This window comes from Branchiostoma belcheri, unplaced genomic scaffold (assembly GCF_001625305.1).
Source record: "Branchiostoma belcheri isolate BF01 breed outbred unplaced genomic scaffold, Haploidv18h27 scaffold41, whole genome shotgun sequence".
In the NCBI taxonomy this organism is placed as follows: domain Eukaryota; kingdom Metazoa; phylum Chordata; class Leptocardii; order Amphioxiformes; family Branchiostomatidae; genus Branchiostoma; species Branchiostoma belcheri.
Genome location: NW_017804032.1, coordinates 2,741,718 through 2,760,581, shown reverse-complemented (window position 1 = coordinate 2,760,581; position 18,864 = coordinate 2,741,718). Strand labels below are relative to the sequence as shown.

The following is an 18,864-nucleotide window of genomic DNA, read 5'->3' as shown; positions in this document are numbered from 1 at the left end:
TTCTCTATTTTTTTTTGTTTCCAAAACTAAGTTTTTTTGTTTCCAAAACTGTTAACAACTTATTTTTATCCTACTTCTTCTATATGGGTTGGATAGAAACCATAATCTTGATGCTGGTCTTGATAATTAGAATCTTTAGTTCAGAAAGACAAGCACCAAAGTGAAAAATCAGATATGCATGGCACACATTTTTGTTATCTTTTCAGCATCTAAGCAGAACTAGTTATTTCATCAACTATTTCACTAAAAAGGTAAACTGTACATCACCAGAAAATAACAGGATAATACTTACCTATGGGATATCTTCTTTCACAATGACTTAGCTATGTAAGATTTACATGTACATGTATTACAAAAATAGACTGGCATTCACTTTCTGCTGCCTCTAAATGAATATTCAACACCCAGGTCACTTTAATGGTCCACTGTTCTTTGTTCTTTGTATTTGTTATACTAGGGGGAGTTTCCATGGTACAATGAACCTGTAGTTCCATACTGTACATAGTGTTTGTCTTCTCTGCCACCAGCAGTGAAGTAGTAGATCAACTGAAATCAGCTTCACTTTTGTTTCTTTCATATTTCTCTATTGCAAGTTTATTGGAGATCGAAAATTTCTGGTGATTCTAAATCTAAAGCCCCCCAGAGTTAAAGATGAGTGTTATAGACTCTTGCTTGGACTCTTGGATACATCCAACTTGAACTTCTTTGGAGACTTGGGAACAACCACCACAGTCTGGATGGAGGGAAAACAAATATGAAAATATTGTTAATGACAGCAGAAACAACTGTTTGCCAGCAAATACAGCAACTTTCCCTTAGTATCAATATACCTCTAAGGTATTGATAAAATATTTTCAATAATCAAGAACTGAATATCAAGCAAGTAGCAAATCTCATGTTTTTGATACCCCAACAGAAAATCAATCAATATGCTGAGGGACAGATGCGAATCTTGATAATAGATTTTTAAGAAACAGAAAAAAGAGATATATAACTAGAAAGGCCAATATTTGCTTTGGAGCAAATACAGCGATGGGTTCACCACATTTTACCACATGGCAGGGAAAGAATGAGAAACACAAGGGAAAACAATGATTTACATTGATATAACTATAATATGAAGTAAAATACAACTAAAACAACAGTTGGATAGCTATTCCCTACTTTATTGGTTAGGATTTTTAATTGCATAATGCAAACTGTTGATTTTCAAAAAAAAAAAACGTCCATGCCCGGCATTCCAATGCTGGAGCAGGAAAGCTTGAAATACCTACCAAAACACTTGAATACAGACATACTGTCAGTATGGAAATGCTTCTGTGCAGGTGTTAATCAAGTTAAATCCCAACAGCCAATCAGCAAGAAGTATAGAGGAAAGCTGCATGCCTATTGGTTGATGCCCTGCATTCCATTGTGATTACTCATGCCCAAACGTGGTAAACAAGGCAAACTAACACAGTAATACATTTGCTATAACACAGCCAAAAAACTCAAATAAAACCATTCTAAAAGCCTGTATCACAATAATTTAAAAAACGCCTAGGGGTATTTGCCCACTGTACCTCCATACCAAATTTCAGGACCTTAGGCCCTAAAATGAAGAAGCTGAATCCATTTAAAAAATGGCAGGAGAAGGAGAAGGAGAAGGAGAAGAAACATCAGAAAAAGCAATATGGTTTCACCACACCACTTCGTGGTGTGGTGAACCCATAATAATAAATAGTGAATTTTTTAGGGTGAAACCGATTATGGGGAACAACAGATGCTAAACCGGATAGGGAGAGAGAGAGGAGTCAACATTTGTAACTTTTAAAACATGTTGGTGCTACAGAGGAAAAACATTCTAAATACAATAGTCCTTCTAATCCAAGGCTGCAAAGTTCCATCTGACAAACCTTGCACTTGTCCATGAGTTTGCCATACTCGTGCAGGTAGAAGTTGAAGACCTCCTCACAGTCGCGCCGTGCCTCGTGTCCCGGGGGGTTGTACTGGAAACAGTTGGACTTGATCAGCTGCATGTCTGCATGGAACTCTTCCAAACTGCTGTACTGACCCCCCTGGGAATACAGGAAAAAATCTTAGCATTAGATTTTCTTCATATTTCAATATCCTTGACTGATACATATGTATATGTTGGTGAGGGTTAGATATCCAGGTAATGAGATACACTAAAAACACTGCCTTTTGTCAGTGACACTAAGAGACTGCAGGAGAAATGCAATATATATATATATACATATAATGTATATTTAGAGTTTCTCTTTCTGACAGTGAAAATATATATATTAGGGTTTCTCTTTCTGACAATATCAGTCATTTTGGTGTCTAAACTATAGGCGACGAGTTTAAATCCACATGAAAATGCTCAAATTTTTGCAAAATTTTTTATTGAAAATTCCTTTCTCCTCTAAAAATTTACTAAAACTTGAGAGGTTAAAAGAAATGAAATTCTGTTGTTCATGTAGCTAGATGGCTAGTCTTACTTCCTATACACACATATGCCATAGGATATGGGTTTGAATTTTTGAAAGGTTGGTATACTGTAACTGATTTAATCTTTTTGACAGTTTGTATACCTCTAGTTTCTTCTTGATGGTGCTGAAGTCCATGGGTTGTTTGATGATGTTGTAGTAGTCAGGGGCCACCGCAGGGTCAACTGTGGGTTAGTGGTGACGAAAAAATTCAACCAGTTATAAACACACCAAAGTACATGTATACTGTAATTTATTTTACTGTTCACAATAGCAAAATTTCACGGTCTGAGAAAAGTGGACATGTTCACGGATCTATACAGGTGCAGGAAAAAGAAAGTCCAGGAATTATTTGTTAACTGTAATGATAAGTTCACGGTACAGAAGTGATGTAGTGAAAACAGTGAACACAAAAGTACTGTGAAAAAATCAGGAATTAAGGTAGTAAATAGAAAAGAATCTATGTTACAAATGTGTGTGTGTTGAAATTAGAGGTGTTTCTTATTTAGCATGTAGCATGCATAGTCATAAGTTTGAATCCTGGCTGTTGTTGCTCACCAAAATGCTATTGGAAAGGATGGCAAGCCTTAAGCATTGAGCATGGTCCACTGTTTATTGTACTTGCCAAAGAAGAGATTTGGGTATCTCTGTAAGAGTAATTTTTAATTAGTATTTCAACTGTTCATTGAGCTAAACTGGTTCGAGATGGGCTAAACTGGTTTGAGATTATTTTCACTTTCTTATCTAGGTCCACACAGTATGCCGATTTTCTCTTCTTTCTTATTTGACATAATACTCTTGGCTATCGTCCCTCTACTTTCTACTGCATATTTTATGGTGCAGACTTACCTGGGTGAATAAACCACTCTGCTGCCCCCATCTCTCCCTTCAGTCTTCCTGACCCTCGAAACTTGGACACTCGGTGGAGCAGCCTAAATACAACATTAACAATAGTTGTCAGAAAAAGAAAGAAACATATTACGACATGTATGTTACATTCTACCCATTCATGCTACATAGTCTTTGCATCATCATTCTTCCACTTTTAATAGCCCTACCGCCTTTGTGCTCTCCTTCTATCTTTCAAACTTCAAACAAGTTACCATAAAAGCAAGAGGATCGTCAAGTAATAGAAAAACTAATTGAAAGGTAATTCAAAAAGTAAGATTTTAGTATTTTTACTTCACTTTGAAGTGAAAAGTACAGCGGAAATGACATTTAAAAAAAAAATCATGAATCTTAATAAAAATCGCTACAAAAAAGCTCCCCTATACAAGTCTGAATGGTTTAGCCCTTATATACAAGCTCCCCTCCACATGACCAAAAGGTTTAGCCCTTATATACAAGCTCCCTTCACATGACCAAATGGTTTAGTCCTTAATAATATATACAAGCTCCCCTCCAACCGCCCAAATGGTTTAGCCTTTGCACACAAACTCCCCTCCACACTCCTGAATTGGTTTAGTCCTTACTGACCCCAGGGCAGCTCTTGCCCAGCTTGGAAGTGAGGCAGGGGGCGGGTCCTCGTCCAGAGGGGGCGGGGCCTTGCGTTTCCTCTTGCTGGCGCGCATGGGCGTGTCCAGGCTCTCGTTCCCAGAGCTGCTGCCGGACGGGTGGTGCATGCGCGCCGGGGACACCATCCGCTCCTGGGAAGGGGAGACACCTGGTGGTGGGAGATGGTACTGCATTAGCTGTTATACTGTCTAAACCTTTGTACTGTAGAAGTTGGGCTGTATAATTGATTGAAGGACGCTAGGCACAAAAGTTTCACAAAACAGGAACTCATGCACTTTTGCAATAAGAAGACAAAAGGAGACAATGATAACAAATTAATATTTGTTTGCCAATTTTTCACTCTCTAGCTCATTTTCTCACTCAATCTCCTACATATTTCCTAAATCAATTACTTGAACCTGTTCCAACTCACTAGTTGCTCACAGAAAAAAATAACGCTGACGCCCAATAAGTCTGTGAAGGAGGCTAGGTCCTTACATTATCTAATTTATTGTCCAGGGTTAGCCCTTTCAACTAGTCTTGTAACTAGTTAAAGAACCTTGATGCCTGTCTTTTGTACAGCTGAACCAATAAAATAATAAAACTAAACTGACTAGTAGGAGTGAGGATGGTGCTGTCAGGACTGCCCTTGTCCCTGTCCTCAGGGTCGTCCTTAGTAAAGCTCTCTGCCTCCACCCTCTGACTGGTGAAGTCTTCCATCTTCAGGCTGCTGGGGTCAAACCCACTCGGCTCCACCATCACTGTGGTCTTGGACGAGGACGGCTGGTCAAAGCTGGCTAAGGTGCTCGTTGCCTACACAACACAAGTGATGCCCATATAAACTACTAGTATCACATTTTACATGGTGTTGGCAGGGCTCACTCCAAGCAAGGGTGCTCCCACTCTCCCCCAAATCCTTGCACCTCTCCCTAAATGTTCAAATTTCAAGTTTTCTCTTGTATTTTCATGAAAATTCACTGATTTTTTATTTTTTTGCAACATCAACCTTTCAACTTAAGATTTCTGGGGAGACGCCTGTGTTGCTGATGATTGAAAAAAAAAAAGGAGCAAAAAAAAAAGAAGCTTCAGGATCACAAATTTAGGTAAAAAAAAAGGCTCCAACAGGTCAGCTACTGTTCTGATTGACAGCTCCTTGGGGTAAAAAAGTGTAACTTCCCCAGGAGGTGTTCTGATTGGTTATATGAGTTTTCATTGGCATCTGCTTGGGATGACAAGTGTACCTGTGTTCTGATTGGTTGCAGGAATTTTGATTGGCAGCTGTTTGGGTTGAAAAGTGTACCTGTGATCCAATTGGTTACATGAATTTTGATTGACAGCTGTTTTGGGGACGAGACGTGTACCTGCATTCTGATTGGTTATACTAATTTTGATTGACAGCTGTTTGGGATGAGAAATGTTCCGATTGGTTACATGAATTTTGATTGACAGCTGTTTGGGATAGAGGTGTACCTGTCCCAACAGCTCCAAGAGGTCCTGAAGGTTGTCCTGAGAGAAATGGTCGGGGGCATCCATAGGCTGCAGGAAATGGATGCAATATGCCAAAGTGTCTCCTTTCCACAAAGCCAAACTGTACATACATGTATGAGATTGTGATGGAAACTAAGAAACACTGACAGTTAAAACTTTTTGGCACATTTTTTTAAACATATAAAAATACATGTATTATGATTGTGGATATTTTTATGTTGGTATGGATAATGTTGGTATGACGATGAAATAAAGATTATTGAAGATAACATACCGCTTGTTGTGTTGGCAAAACTGGCTCCACTGAAACTTTTTTCCCCATCGTACTTTGCACGTAATCCCGAAGCGTGGTAAACTCCGGTTTGCTAACAGACACAGCGCTTCTCTGCTGGAGTGTGTTTGAATCCGCCTGAACGCTCGCGACTATGTTCTCAAATATGTTGCCGCGGTCTCGCGACTCCATTTTTCTCTCGCTCCCGGCATTCGTTTCAAGTGTGCTCTCTGTCCCTGGGCTTTCAGCAATCCCCTTCCCAGGTTCCTGCACGGGTGTTGAGGACTCCAAAGGGAGAATGCTCTGCGACTGGGCGCTGTCCTGAGTACTACTGACCTCTTGCAACCCCGACAAACTCTGCGTGGCGAGGGGCTCGATCGAAGATGGCATCCTGACGCTTGCGAAGCTGCCGGTTTCAGCCGAGCTATCCAGTCCTCTCCCCCCTGATCTGAGATACTCCAGTTCTGTAGAGGTAAAGCTCGCAGACAGAGCTGACTCCAGGATTTTCTCCGTGGGCACGGCCACGACTTTTGGCTCCGAGGGCGGCGTGGCATCAGAGGAGGAAGGCTGGCCTTGCTGGTTGGCTGTTGGTCGATCCCCGGACAGTCCGGTGAACCACTCAGTCAGAGTGTAGGTCCGGGGTTCACCTGAGGCAGTGGTGGTCTGGACCTAGAAACACAAGCATTTCTCCATCTGTCATATTTGTCATATATATATAAACAAAAGGAAATTTAAAAAGTATTCCATAGATCTGACTATCTGCAGGTATTGAATAAAACAATAATGTCAAATACTTCAATCTCAACAAAAGTAAATGAAAAATTTTCTACACATCCAACTAGCTGCAGGTATTGAATAAAATAATAATGCCAAATGCTTCAATCTCTATTGATTACTGAACGATTCCTTCACATTTGGATGTGATGAGAATCTGCAAAACAGACTGCAGTATTTACTGCCAAAGCTAGGTGGCGTTTTAGGACAGTGTTCTCCTTACCTTTATATCGTGCAGCATTTTGCTCTCAATACCACCGATAGACTCTTCATCCTTATAGAACAGCCCTGTTTGTGGGTCAAGGGTGAAGCCTTCGTAGGACTCTTCCAAAAGGCTAGCCTCCTCCCTCCCGAGCACCTGCCCCTGCTGCATCTTCCTGTGGGCCTCAGCCAGCAGGTGTTGGGCTGTGGAGATGCGGATGCCTTGTCTTCCAGAGGGGGGCTGTGCAGTTCTGGGGACAGCCTCAGCAGCAGGGGTCTGATCTTGCTGCACCACTTCTACACAAAGACAACCAACAATAAATTGTTCTAAAATTCTTGAATTTTGAAATCTTAATATCAATGTAGCCAGTCTGTGAAACACATCACTTAATCAAGCAGTATCACCCAAATCATGCATATTTCAGCTTACAATCTTAACAATTGCTGTTATATTTCCATATTTAACAAACCTGTGGCAAAAAATTCAGGTGCCATCTCGCCCTGCAGTGAGGCAGCCACAGTCTGGGGCCCTTGCTGCTGCAGTGAGATTGGAACAGCCATCTGACTCAGGTCAATAGTGGATTGACGCGGCTTGTCCTGTGCCTGCATATTTTGTGCAAAGAGAAAAATACTATTTGTTGGTTGAACAACAACTTTAGCAATTCTTATGCTAAGTAATGAATAGACTTGAAAATGAAGAAAAGTATAACCTATAAAGCCATTAAATACTATTTTCAAAATAGTATTTAATGGCTTTATAATGACCTCGAATCTCGTGCCCAGGTCATCACTTATTCTTCTCAGGAATAACTTCCAATTATTACTAGTAGCATAAAACTAGACAATTATGTGATTTTGAGAGGATTTGTAATTGTAAATATACATTTTCTAATTCAATAGAACAGTCAATAATTTTTAAAGAAATACACTGCATGCCACCATGATTGCTGGGTAAAAAAAGCTTAAAGATCAGTACTTGGGCCACAGACACTGAAATAACAGGAATACAGATGGATAGACACATTGATCAGAATTAAGGGTGCTTGAATATTTTCACCACTGTAACTATGGATTTAATCATTGGTTTGCTGCTTGGTGATGTTGCCATCAATTTTTTTCTGATAAATCAAGATACAGTGTACCAGCAAAATGTGAAATTTTGAGCATGTCTCCAGCACTGGTACGTTTTAAAAAGAGGACAGGGATGCTGAGAAAAATGCAAGGGTACAGGTGCAAGGCTCGAAATTCATTTTTGGGAAGAGGTGCACTGGTGTACCCAACCTAAAAAATGGGGTGAACAAAAAATATTTTACGCACACTATATAAGCTAAAATATGTAGAATGTCAATAAAAACTAATTATATTTCATTTTTAAAGAAAAGTACTATAACAATGATTTTGTTATTTTTTTTACACTTTATTAATGGATGTTAAGAATCTGCCTGTACTATACATTTAACATCCTTACATACGTAAACCTATGAAAATATTTGGGTGCACCAGTGCACCCACACAAAAAAATTGGGTGCACAGGTCAAAATTGGGAACCCAGTATTTCGAGCCTGGAGGTGAGTTATGTGTGTCAGGTGTGCAGCTGGACTGACGACAGTGGCGACGCAGGTGTCACACAAGGAACGGAGAGTCAATGATACTCACGGGCAAACTACGGGCATGAGACAACTCGGTGTGGCTAACCTTAGAGCCACTCTGGATCTCCAGCAAAGCCTTGATGGTGGAGGCGGCCGAGCTGAAACTCTCCCCCTGCACACTCTGGGACTGAGAGGTGCTCATCTGCACGGTGCCCTGGGACTGAGAGGACCCGATGTCCAGGGCGGCGTCCATCTCCACCCACTGATTGGTCACACGAGAGCTGGGTGCTGATTGGCTGGCACCTGGAGACTGGCCAGCTCTTTGGACTGAAAAAAGCAGAGGTCATATACATTTTTGTACATGTATAAGTAATCCTAAAAGAAAACAAAGAAACTGTCACAAAATCTAAATTTTGCATAGTATTGTTGGCAGCAAAAATGTCAGAAACCTGCATAATTTGTAAGCATTTTGCAAAGAGAAATCGTAATTCTATCCCTAGTAGATACAATCTCCCTTATCTAATAATGCAGCACAAGTTCTGAAAACTTTATTTTTTAGATACCTTAATGTCACTGGGCCCAGATGTCACTACGGAGGATGGCACCCAGGCTATTATAATGCAGCACAACTGCTGAAAAAACTATTTTTCAGATACCCGTGGCTTACCTTTGACGACATCTTCGCTGCCAGCTGAGCTGACGGAGCTGGTATCGTCCCCGGTCCCGGGGGAGTCCCGCGGCGCTCGCGGGGAGGAGGACGACGGTCTCTGGATCACGATCCCCTCAACAATCCCTCCCAGAATGCTTTGCTGCTGGCTCAAGGACAGAGAGCCTTGATCAGGTGTCCTTGGCCGGATCACAACCTTGAAAAGAACATAAATGTAAAAAATGAAACACTACAAGTTTATGAATATGTACAAGACAATCGTATGACTTTGGCAAGTATCAAAATGTTCAAAATTTCAATGTTGTTTGTTTTGACTCACCCTAGTCTTGATCTGCTGAGGCTGTGCCTTGGTCAGTGTCATGCCCTTCCCCAGACTCTGACCAGCTATGGTGGACACAAAGGTGGGCCTGGGGGTAGACTGTAGGACAGAGCAAACTTCAGTCTTCATACAAAGTCTTAGAAGGAACAATTATAACAAAATGATTGTAATGTTTCAAGTGTCAAAGAGGAAAGCTTAAATTTTGAGGTATTTTGAACCACAAATTATATTCACTTGTCACTGATGTTAAACATTCTTTTTTGGTAACTTTAAGAGCAGATTGATTAATTGGCATCATCAACAGAGAAATTCAATCCTTCATATATGTAGCACAAAGCTGACTAGGTTTAGAACAACTAATATAATTGTATGGATACTACTGTTGCTACATGTATTTCATAAATTATTAACCCTCAACAGTACACCTTCCCGGACTGATTAATCTGTACACCTGGGGTCCGCGCGGACCCCAGAGCAGTTTTTTGCTAATTTTTAGAAATTATCAACATGCTACCAGCTCAATTGTTTTGCAAACTGATGTGGGAACCTCTGTGTCCACATTACATTCAAAAATCATACATTTTGAACTTTTTCTATTTTTTGGTGAAGAAAAGAAGACAAGAAGAAATACCCGATTTTTAAACCCATTTCAGACTGAAGGGACTTTTGAGGCCCAACTTTGATCTCAGATAGCGGCTAAACGGCTTGCGCTCGAAGTATGAAATTTGAAGACCTTTCCTAAAATGTCTTTGGAAAAAAGTTCATATTAGTTTAATACTAGTAAGTTGATGTTTTTTTGTGTTGCCATGGCAACGGGTTTCTAGCTGGCAGTTTTTTTGAAAATAGAAGTAAGTAATTTTGGTTTAAACATAAAAATTTTCTGAGTTTTATATCAAATTATACTTCTTTTCCAACATTAATAACATCTTACATAATTAAATATAAGTTAAATCATTTAATATGCATAGAATATGCTAATTTGATGACGTCATTGGTCAAAATCCAATATGGCGGACTAATTATTATTAGCTCTGACGTCATATGACGTCATAATTACACCAAAGTTATCCAAATTTAATTCTATTACTACACAATTCTCTGAAAACTTGGTAGACATACGATGAGTGCATAAAAACATATAAAAACAGAAATAAGGTAATGTATAAGAACGCCAGTGTATCCATTATGATCGAAAGCCGGCCGGGGTCCGCGCGGACCCCAAAAGAAAATCAGATATAATTTTTTTTATAAATGGTAGAAATGGAGTTTTCTGCACTGTATTGAGAGACAACTTTGTGGGTGACAATTACCTAAAATTTCAGAAAAAAATCTTTAGAAACAAAAAAGATATTACAGAATGTATAGTGCTGGGGACCGCGCGGACCCCAGGTGTTCTGTTTAGGGTTAAACTTTACTCTGTACTCTAATTCTTCTTCTTGAACTCAAAGTGAAACAAACAAACACATACCTGCGTGATATAGGTGGTTACCACAGTGATGGGTTTGCCGTGTTGTGTTTTGATCGTTTTTGCCTGCTGTACAACGATCACGCTGGGCTTACCGGCCGACGAAGGACCAGCTTTCGCGATGGTGTAGGGCGTAGCACCTTCATGGGGTGACAGAAATGAAACTCTTGATCCCAATTCTAATTTAGTTTAATAAAGCTTAATTTTTGCAAGTTGTTTCAAAAAGGCAGATGGTAAGTACAGTGTACTAGTCTAGTGTGTTACTAGTAGTCACAAAGTACATTATGTACAAACATGTACATGTAGCAAGGAAATTTCACAGTGACTTTTATTTGTCAATATTACAACAGATTTACTGTAAGTCTTGAAATATTTACAGTAGATTTATTTTTGCAATTTTCCACTACAAATATGCATCTCCAATGTGTTATTTACTGTACTACAGAACTGTTTCAACTGCAAACTAAAAGGTCAAAACTCCCTCATGTCCTGTGCAAAAGCAAATGAATTTACAGAATTATGGATTTTGACCCTCTATCCAGTAGTAAGCAAGTGAGGTAAACTACGTACACAACAACATCTTCCAGCCCTCTGGGCCAGAAGCAGGGTTGCTAACTGCTGAACCAAAAAAATGCTACCATGCAAACGTCGACATCTCACCTGAAGGCAGTGTTCTTGTTACTGTAAGCGGCATGGTCTGCACAGTTTTTGGGGTAACAGTTATGATGTTGGTAGGGGGAGGGGTGGCCTTTCCTGCAGAGGGTGTTGATGTGGGCATGGTCACTACCCGTGTGCCGATAGCTGGGTTCACAATGGCTCTGTTTCCGTTATTCTGGGCATATACTGTGTGAAGGAAAAAAAGATTGAAAATGATGTTATGTTTAAACCATGATAGCAAAATATTACTTCTGTGAACACTGAAAAGTGGCTATTGAAATGCAAAGAAAACAATCAGGACCTGAGCTACATTCTAGGAAAGAGTAAATACAAAGTTGGAAGCAACATTTGCTAGCAAATACAAAATATTTCAGCCCACCCCCCCTATTTCTTTCAAAATCATAAATGTAGCCTAAAATATATTTGATTCAGTATGCTAAAATTACATGTTGTATGCATGTTGCTAACTTGCTACTACTATGTACAAGTTGCTACAATGGACCAGTGCTTAACACATTTTCAACAGGAGAGTCTTAAATGTTGTAGCTCTACCTGTAGTGGTGCCTGCGCCGACAGGTCTAGTTGCCATGGACGATGTGGTGGTCACCATGACGACCTGGGGGCCAGAACTGGTTGCCGCGGTAACAGGCTTGGGGAGAATCTTACTCCCTGGGAGGGTCTGGGTGATGATCTTCACTCCTGATTTTGGTGGGGAAAAAAGATTTATGTACTATAAGATTTGAAATAATGGCCTAAAATTAGTAGATATTAATCATACACTACAGTGTCTTTCTCAAGATGACAGAAAGAGAAAATTAATTGTTTTTGCTCTGTTGTTTGCTCTTCTCCAAACAAAGAAGATCGGTAACCTAGACTGCTGCCGTAGAAGACATCCTGTGCTGTTTAATAACATTATGTAGCAAGTGGCAGGACAGAGTAAGAGGGGCTGGTCACCGTTTATACATGAATGAATGTGTTCAAGTAAGAATAAACAGAGCTGTAGTTTGCTGTGCTAGACTGCCCCCACATGAAGGTAAACAGAAAGAACTTTAAGCATTTGCTCTGCACCTTTCTTATGTTTTCAACAACTTTTTTTCTTGGTTTCTGGTAGAAAAGTGTACTGATGTCAACCATAAAACAAAGTATACTGTACTGCCCTACCTGTGCCTGGTTCCTGTTTGATCTGTATGGTTGGTTTACTGCCTGGTGACATGGTTCTGGGGGGCTGACCGCCTGGGATCTGCGACATGGGCAACTGGGTGGTCACCACACGCGTCTGTGTTGCCTGCTTGGTCACCGTCTTGACCCGCGGCTTAGTTCCGGCCAGAGTACTGGACAGAAAGGCTGTGGTGGAGGTTCCAACAACAGAGGCTGTGATGGGGGAACCAAGGGTAGTTCATTGGGTACAGGACTAAACAGAAAAAAGAAAATCAGGCATTGGGTTTCCCCCTTGTTGACAATTAGCCACTTATGAGTTTCTGCAACACAGGTTTCTTGTTACCCCCCCAAAAAATGATGGGTTGACTAATATGATTTGCCAAGTTAGATTTTCTGGTAAATAGACAAAAACTGTGTATTGAGTGATTTTGTCTAAATTTTCATATGGCTGCTGTATTGTCGTATGATTGACTGGAAGATTTAAAGCTGCTTGATCTGAAGATGATTTGGGATTCAAAATTGAATTTTCCTCCCCATTTTTTCAGTATCAAAGTTTTTAGCTATAGTCTTACCTTGCCTAGTCTGGTCCACTTACTGTAAAGGGGCCTCCTTGTGGAAGAACAGCTCAGTAGTGTTTTTTTTTAACTTTTAACATCTATCTGTATACTTTGACGTTTTTTTAAGATGTGTTTGTGTCATATTATGTGTCAATACTATGGGCCGTTGAACCTGAAATGAATAAACAACAAAATAAATAAAAACTACCTGTTGCACCAGCTGATGATGATGTGGGGCTTCCCACCCCGGCCAGCAGGGACCCTGAGGCCGAACCACTGCTGGATGTGGGGGTGTGCGGCAGCAGGATGGAGGGGATCCTGGCCATGGGGCTGGAGGCTGAGCTGCTGACGTTCCCGGGGAGAATACGCGCTAGTGTGGTGGAGGTGGACGCGGGATGGCTGCTGCGCAGGATATTGGGCATAAAAGACGGCCCAGACGATTGGCTACTGACGATAATTATCTGTAAAATAAAACTCGCCATCAATGCTAAGTAACAAGACATCACGTCGGTGAAGGTTAGACATCCAAGTAATAAGATACGCCAAAAAAATTACTCAAGCAACTAGATATGATGTTGGAAACAGTCAGATGTTTCAGGTGTCACTACCTTTCGTCAGTCACACTGTTACCTGCTTTTCTGTAACATGAAAATTGCCATCATGAAGCAATACTGTATCGTAAGTTCTAGCACAAGCCGGGAAGGGGGAGGGGGAGCGTAAGATGAATGATTTGTTAGTGGTAATGATAAGTTCACGATACAGAAGTGACTGTGAAAACCATGAACATAAAAGTACATATACCGTGATTAAAAACAGTAATTACAGTACTTAGTAAAGTAACAAGGGATCAATTTCTACTATGAAATTAAAGACATATAGCGGTAAGAGCTCCCTCTAGCAGATTCTTTCTGAACTTACTGTCTACTAAAAGTAAAAATGCCAAAAGTCTCACCTTCTGTGTAGCTGTGGGAGCCATGGAACTTTTTGGTGGTGGTGTTTTGGCCAGGGTGATCTTCACAGGGCTCATGGAATGTGACGACGCAGTTCCCTGGGACACCTAGGGACCACAAGAGGAATTACAGACTCTCAGACCCAAAACATATTAGACATACTGAGACAAAAAATGTAACAGTACAAAGCATAATGAGAAAATTCATTGTGATAAAAACCTTTTGACCTAATCAACTGTTTGAAACTTAACACACATATCATAGTACATCCTGCTAAAGCTAGGTGGCACTGTACAACAGTGTTATTCTTGGAGTATTTTTCAGTTTTTACATTAGGATTTGTCATCCAAAATATAGCAAAGTTACAGTAATCCCAGGGTCCAATGGCCAAAAATCTTACCCTGATGTTAGAAGAAGTTGGCAGGAGTAAGGGTCGAGCTTCCACAGTTCTTGAAGAAGCCCCAGAAGCGGGGTGAGGAGTGGAGGAAGAACTGGTCCTCTTTCTTCTTCTGCCTTTGGTCTCCATCTCCATCTCATCTTCTCTTTCTCCTAGAATTGAGAAGGAAGTTTTAAGCAATATATTGAGGATGGGTAGCTCTTCAATACCCAGTATGCATACCCCAAACATTCAGGCTTAACAGTAGCCTGCATAGTCCAGTGGTTAGTGACCCTGCCTCTGGACCAAGAGTTCATGAGTTTGAATCCTGGCTCTTGTCGCTCACCCGACTTGCACACTACTGGAAAGGGTCTCAGTCTTTAGGATGGTGTGATAAGCCTTCGTCTACTGTTAATTGTGCTTGTCAAAAAGAGCTTCCCAGGAGAGAGTCAAAAAGAGCTTCCCCAGAAAAAATTTCCCCGGTACAATGAACCTGTAAATACTGTAGAATACCGGTACACATGTATGTTTTCTCTGTCACAACCACTGGAAGAGAACTGTTCTTTGAGTTCATTGAGCTGGTGTGTTCTAAGATCACTTCCACTTTCTTTCCTTTACAGCCTATTTCAAACAATAATATCACATTTACTGAAGCTGTGCATTTCTACATACAGACCTTTCACTGTAATGGTGGCACCGCTGGGCAGCACCACTACTCCAGAGGGGGGGCTGGCTGATCGTGGTGACTTCATGGTCCCTGAACTGACACCACTGGTGCCTGGCACTGTGGGGAAAGACAAGATTGTCAACTTTTACAGATACTCACTGCAAAAGGTAATGTACTCTTCAATTTAAAACAAAATTCACATGCATGTACATGTACAAGCTACTACTGCAGCTATGGCAGTTATAAACTTATAAGTTATAGGTTAAAATTCATAACATGTGTACTGCTAATCACATTGAACTTCCATAACCTCAATCATTTTAGAACATGTGCAACATGTTAGAATTTTTAATAGTATAATGGCTATACCAGGCATAAAGTCCACAATACAATTTCAATGGTGATGCTTACATATGATTGTATCTCGATAGTACCATTCATGAATGTTGACAGCATCACATGAAAAAGTTGTCTTTTACTGTATTCAACAGCTTCTTGAATTTTAACTTCATATTTACAAGATAAAATGATTTCCCAAACAAGCAAATTAGTACATGTAGGTATATATGTTATGCCTCACCTTCTTTCTTGGCAGTATCAGCAGGATCAGGCAGTGTAGAGTTGTGTGCAGCAGCAATGTTGGCTGCTGTGTTGGCCAGTCCTGTGAAGGCAGTCTGCGGCACGAGACGTGGCATGAGTGGCACCAGTCTCCGCCCCTCCACTGACCACTCATAGGTGGAGTTGGGACCAGAGAGTCTAGAAACAAACCGACAACAACTTAGAAATACATAAAATACATGTAGATCCAATCTTATTAAATTCATTAACCTTTATTTGACAAACAGAAGTACTGGTAGCTACTACTCGGTAAATCCATTGGTTACAGGGATAGGCAGCAGGGAGGAGCTTCGAGGTTAAATCAGATTACACCTAACGTAGCATGTTTATGTACTGGTATATGATTGATGGCTTATCACATGATTGTACGTTACCTGAGGCTCAATATCATAATAAACATAAAATGCTACATCCTCTTCCTTTGAAACAACCAAAGTAGTAGGCTAATGTAAATGTGCATTGAGCCCACGGTGGTAAAATCTGGGTTGCAAAGTTCCCACATGCCATAGAACCCGAACTGTGTTCGATCTGGGCAATTCGAATCGAACCCGCGTTCTATTTCGGGGTCACCTGCGGTCATTTACAGTAAAGCGGCAAAACAAGCCCTTCTGTCTCTGTGCCGTGCAACAGATTAAAAAAACACACTTTTCTATAGATACAAACAGTTTCCTGGACAGTATATGTCCGCTATCATTTTTTTGTGGACATGTAACATGTAGCGAAGCTACTGTCGTATCCTTGGGTGACCTTGAATACTGTATTAAATGATTCTTTACGCCAGTACGAATAACACAATGCAGACTTTTGGTCGACTTGACATGTCTGCAAAACTCGTTTTAACCTGCAAGCACGGAAAGTCAAGCATACCCCATTCACGGCTCAAAATGACCGTAACGGTTGTCCCGAAAATCGTGTTTTAGGGATTTTTGAAAAATGGCCTCAATCTTGAATTATGGGTAATTTAGTGCGAAAAATGTAAAAAAAGATCATTTTTTCACAAATATGTCGACAAAAACTAGACTTAAAATCAGAAATTAAAAAATCCCTAAAACACGATTTTTGATCTTATTCCTAGTCGTCGAAAAATATAAAAATCGGGAATCTGGGGTAATATACGTAGCCAGGTTAAAACGATGTTTGCCTAAAAACATGACATGACTTGTGGTCGGAAACCCGAAAAAAATCGTCTTTCGGAGTGAAATTTTGAAAAATCAATGATTTAACATAAACAGCTAATATTAAAAGGATGTTAAGGCAATAATTTCATTTTGATTTGACGAAATTTACCATTAAATCCTTTTTGTTTATTTTCAAGTGTTTTACTGGTAGGCCAAAATCGGCCAAAATAGCGTCTTGTAACCCGATACCTTTTAGAACGCGCCTAGCAATGGGAAAGAATACCGTGGTGACAGACCGCCGTGGCCATTGACCCATTGTCTATCATGATCAATCTAAAAACATTTCAGGTCTGAAATCAAGAAAAGGTAACCCATTTTGCTGCTGAGCATGGAACATGTAGCTCCATTATTCTGTATGTATTAGTAGTCAAGATTATAACACTACAGAATGCTGTAATGTAGAGGATTATTTACTTATGAAGTTACTTACACATCTGCTACTGTACTGAGGGACTCATCATTGACAGCCCTTCGCACCTCAGCTCTGTGTCTCTCTGTGGAGATGCTGCACACAACAACATGGGTACAACTTAGCATTCAAAAAACTTGTAGAGTTTAGTTAGAAGAAGTTTTACTTCTTTTTTTTCATGCAAGTGGAGTATACAAAATTTACAAATTGTATTACCGGTATGTGCCTCGAACATTTAGTGATCATATTTTCTTTTGCTTATTATTGACATTGTTAAAATCTACTCGGAAGTGCTGCTAATATTAAGCATTGTAATTTTTCACTATTACCTCAACACCTTGGCAATCTCATCCAGGAGTTTTTTCTTGTCCTTGCTGAGGTCTCCCTGTGCCCTGAAGGCACTGATGAGGGAGGCATAGGCCTCCAATTCTGGAGGAAGCAGAGGATACAGCTAGTTTAGGACAAGGAACCTACCACACCATTGATGTTGTCAAACTTTAGGGACAGATACATGTATGCTTATGATAAGCCTTATCAAACAGAAGCAATACATGTCATGACATGTCAAAAGAAAATCTCATTTAAATTTGAATGTTATTTAGAAGCATAGCTAGGTGTTTGTTCAAGTACTGTATGTCATTCATGTGCCATACTGGACTTTTCCATCTCTCTCTTTCTCTCTCTCTCTCTATCTACCTATCTATCTTTATATAGGACTACACAAAAAGTCGAATAACCCCCACAAGGCAGAAGCTGAGAAAGCTTTTAGCTTCTCCTAACAGTATGGCTTCTATTCTTTAGACTTACGACTTTGTATAACCTGCATGAACAATTTCTATTTGCGCAATTATGTTTTGTCACTTTCTACAGGCTTACCACAAAATAACAACAACAAAAATTGCAAGCGTTTTTCTTACCTAGTCGACGTAGAATTCGCTTGCACTCATCTCTAGAGAGGTCCAACAGTTTGGGCCACATATTTGTCCCGGAGCCTCTTTACAGCCACCTCAGGCTGCAGCATAATCATAGCAAACACAAAACGAATTCAAAATTTAATGGCCATATTTGCAGAAAGATAGGAATTTGATAAAGAGAAGTAGCTGAACCTGAGCGACACGCACTCACGACTAAAAATTTGCGAACGTCGAGACTTTGCTTTCACCACCGCCCCCCTCCCCACATGCCCCTGGTTTCTGTTCGCATAGCTGGGGAGAATGCACTGTCCACAGATGTCTAAACTTGCCACACTAGTCCATCAACACTCTATGTACTGCTCATCAAAATAACATAACAGGAAACCTACCAAAACTCAATCTTTTCCGCGAAATCTCACACAACATCGTGTAAAAAAGTCCCCAAAATGGCGCTGCCTTTTGCAGCGTGAGGCCCCGAGTTGGCTGCAATCCTCTTTTATTCCCGCCTTTCATAATCGCATAAATATTTCATGAACATGAAATTCTTGAAGGCTTGTTAAGTATTTAAAATAGTACACATCTGAAAGATATCAAATTTTTATCATATATGATTCTTTAAACTCCAGCTGATAATAATATTG

At 40.3% G+C, this 18,864-nt stretch overlaps 1 protein-coding gene across 4 annotated transcripts; it reads right to left on the bottom strand.

Annotated features, from left to right (window-relative positions):
• Positions 1 to 495: 495 nt before the first annotated feature.
• Positions 496 to 18,710, bottom strand: LOC109477867 (BRCA2-interacting transcriptional repressor EMSY-like). 4 transcript variants are annotated; one of them, XM_019779313.1, is made up of 26 exons: positions 18,613 to 18,710; positions 18,227 to 18,321; positions 17,639 to 17,738; positions 17,331 to 17,405; positions 15,685 to 15,860; positions 15,114 to 15,221; positions 14,462 to 14,610; positions 14,064 to 14,168; positions 13,320 to 13,572; positions 12,558 to 12,767; positions 11,949 to 12,095; positions 11,400 to 11,582; positions 10,743 to 10,879; positions 9,275 to 9,373; positions 8,956 to 9,151; positions 8,356 to 8,615; positions 7,170 to 7,302; positions 6,722 to 6,996; positions 5,728 to 6,393; positions 5,436 to 5,501; positions 4,580 to 4,778; positions 3,948 to 4,134; positions 3,321 to 3,403; positions 2,577 to 2,656; positions 1,896 to 2,057; positions 496 to 733 (listed from the first exon to the last, which is right to left on the bottom strand). In XM_019779313.1, the coding sequence occupies exons 2-26, from the start codon at positions 18,285 to 18,287 to the stop codon at positions 659 to 661; spliced, it is 4,185 nt and encodes a 1,394-aa protein (XP_019634872.1). In that variant the 5' UTR covers positions 18,288 to 18,321; positions 18,613 to 18,710; the 3' UTR covers positions 496 to 658. The 4 variants fall into 4 exon arrangements, with proteins under 4 accessions (XP_019634872.1, XP_019634874.1, XP_019634873.1 ...); XM_019779315.1 differs by having other exon boundaries at positions 8,395 to 8,615; XM_019779314.1 differs by having other exon boundaries at positions 12,558 to 12,740.
• Positions 18,711 to 18,864: the final 154 nt, after the last annotated feature.

Excerpts from the sequence above, each read along its gene's own strand:
- LOC109477867 (XM_019779313.1), bottom strand. The coding sequence starts at position 18,287 with ATGTGGCCCAAACTGTTGGACCTCTCTAGAGATGAGTGCAAGCGAATT. Across the intron at positions 15,861-17,330 it reads CTCAGTACAGTAGCAGATGT|ACTCTCTGGTCCCAACTCCA; the intron begins GTAAGTAACTTC and ends GTTTGTTTCTAG. Across the intron at positions 5,502-5,727 it reads TTTTGCCAACACAACAAGCG|CCTATGGATGCCCCCGACCA; the intron begins GTATGTTATCTT and ends CATTTCCTGCAG.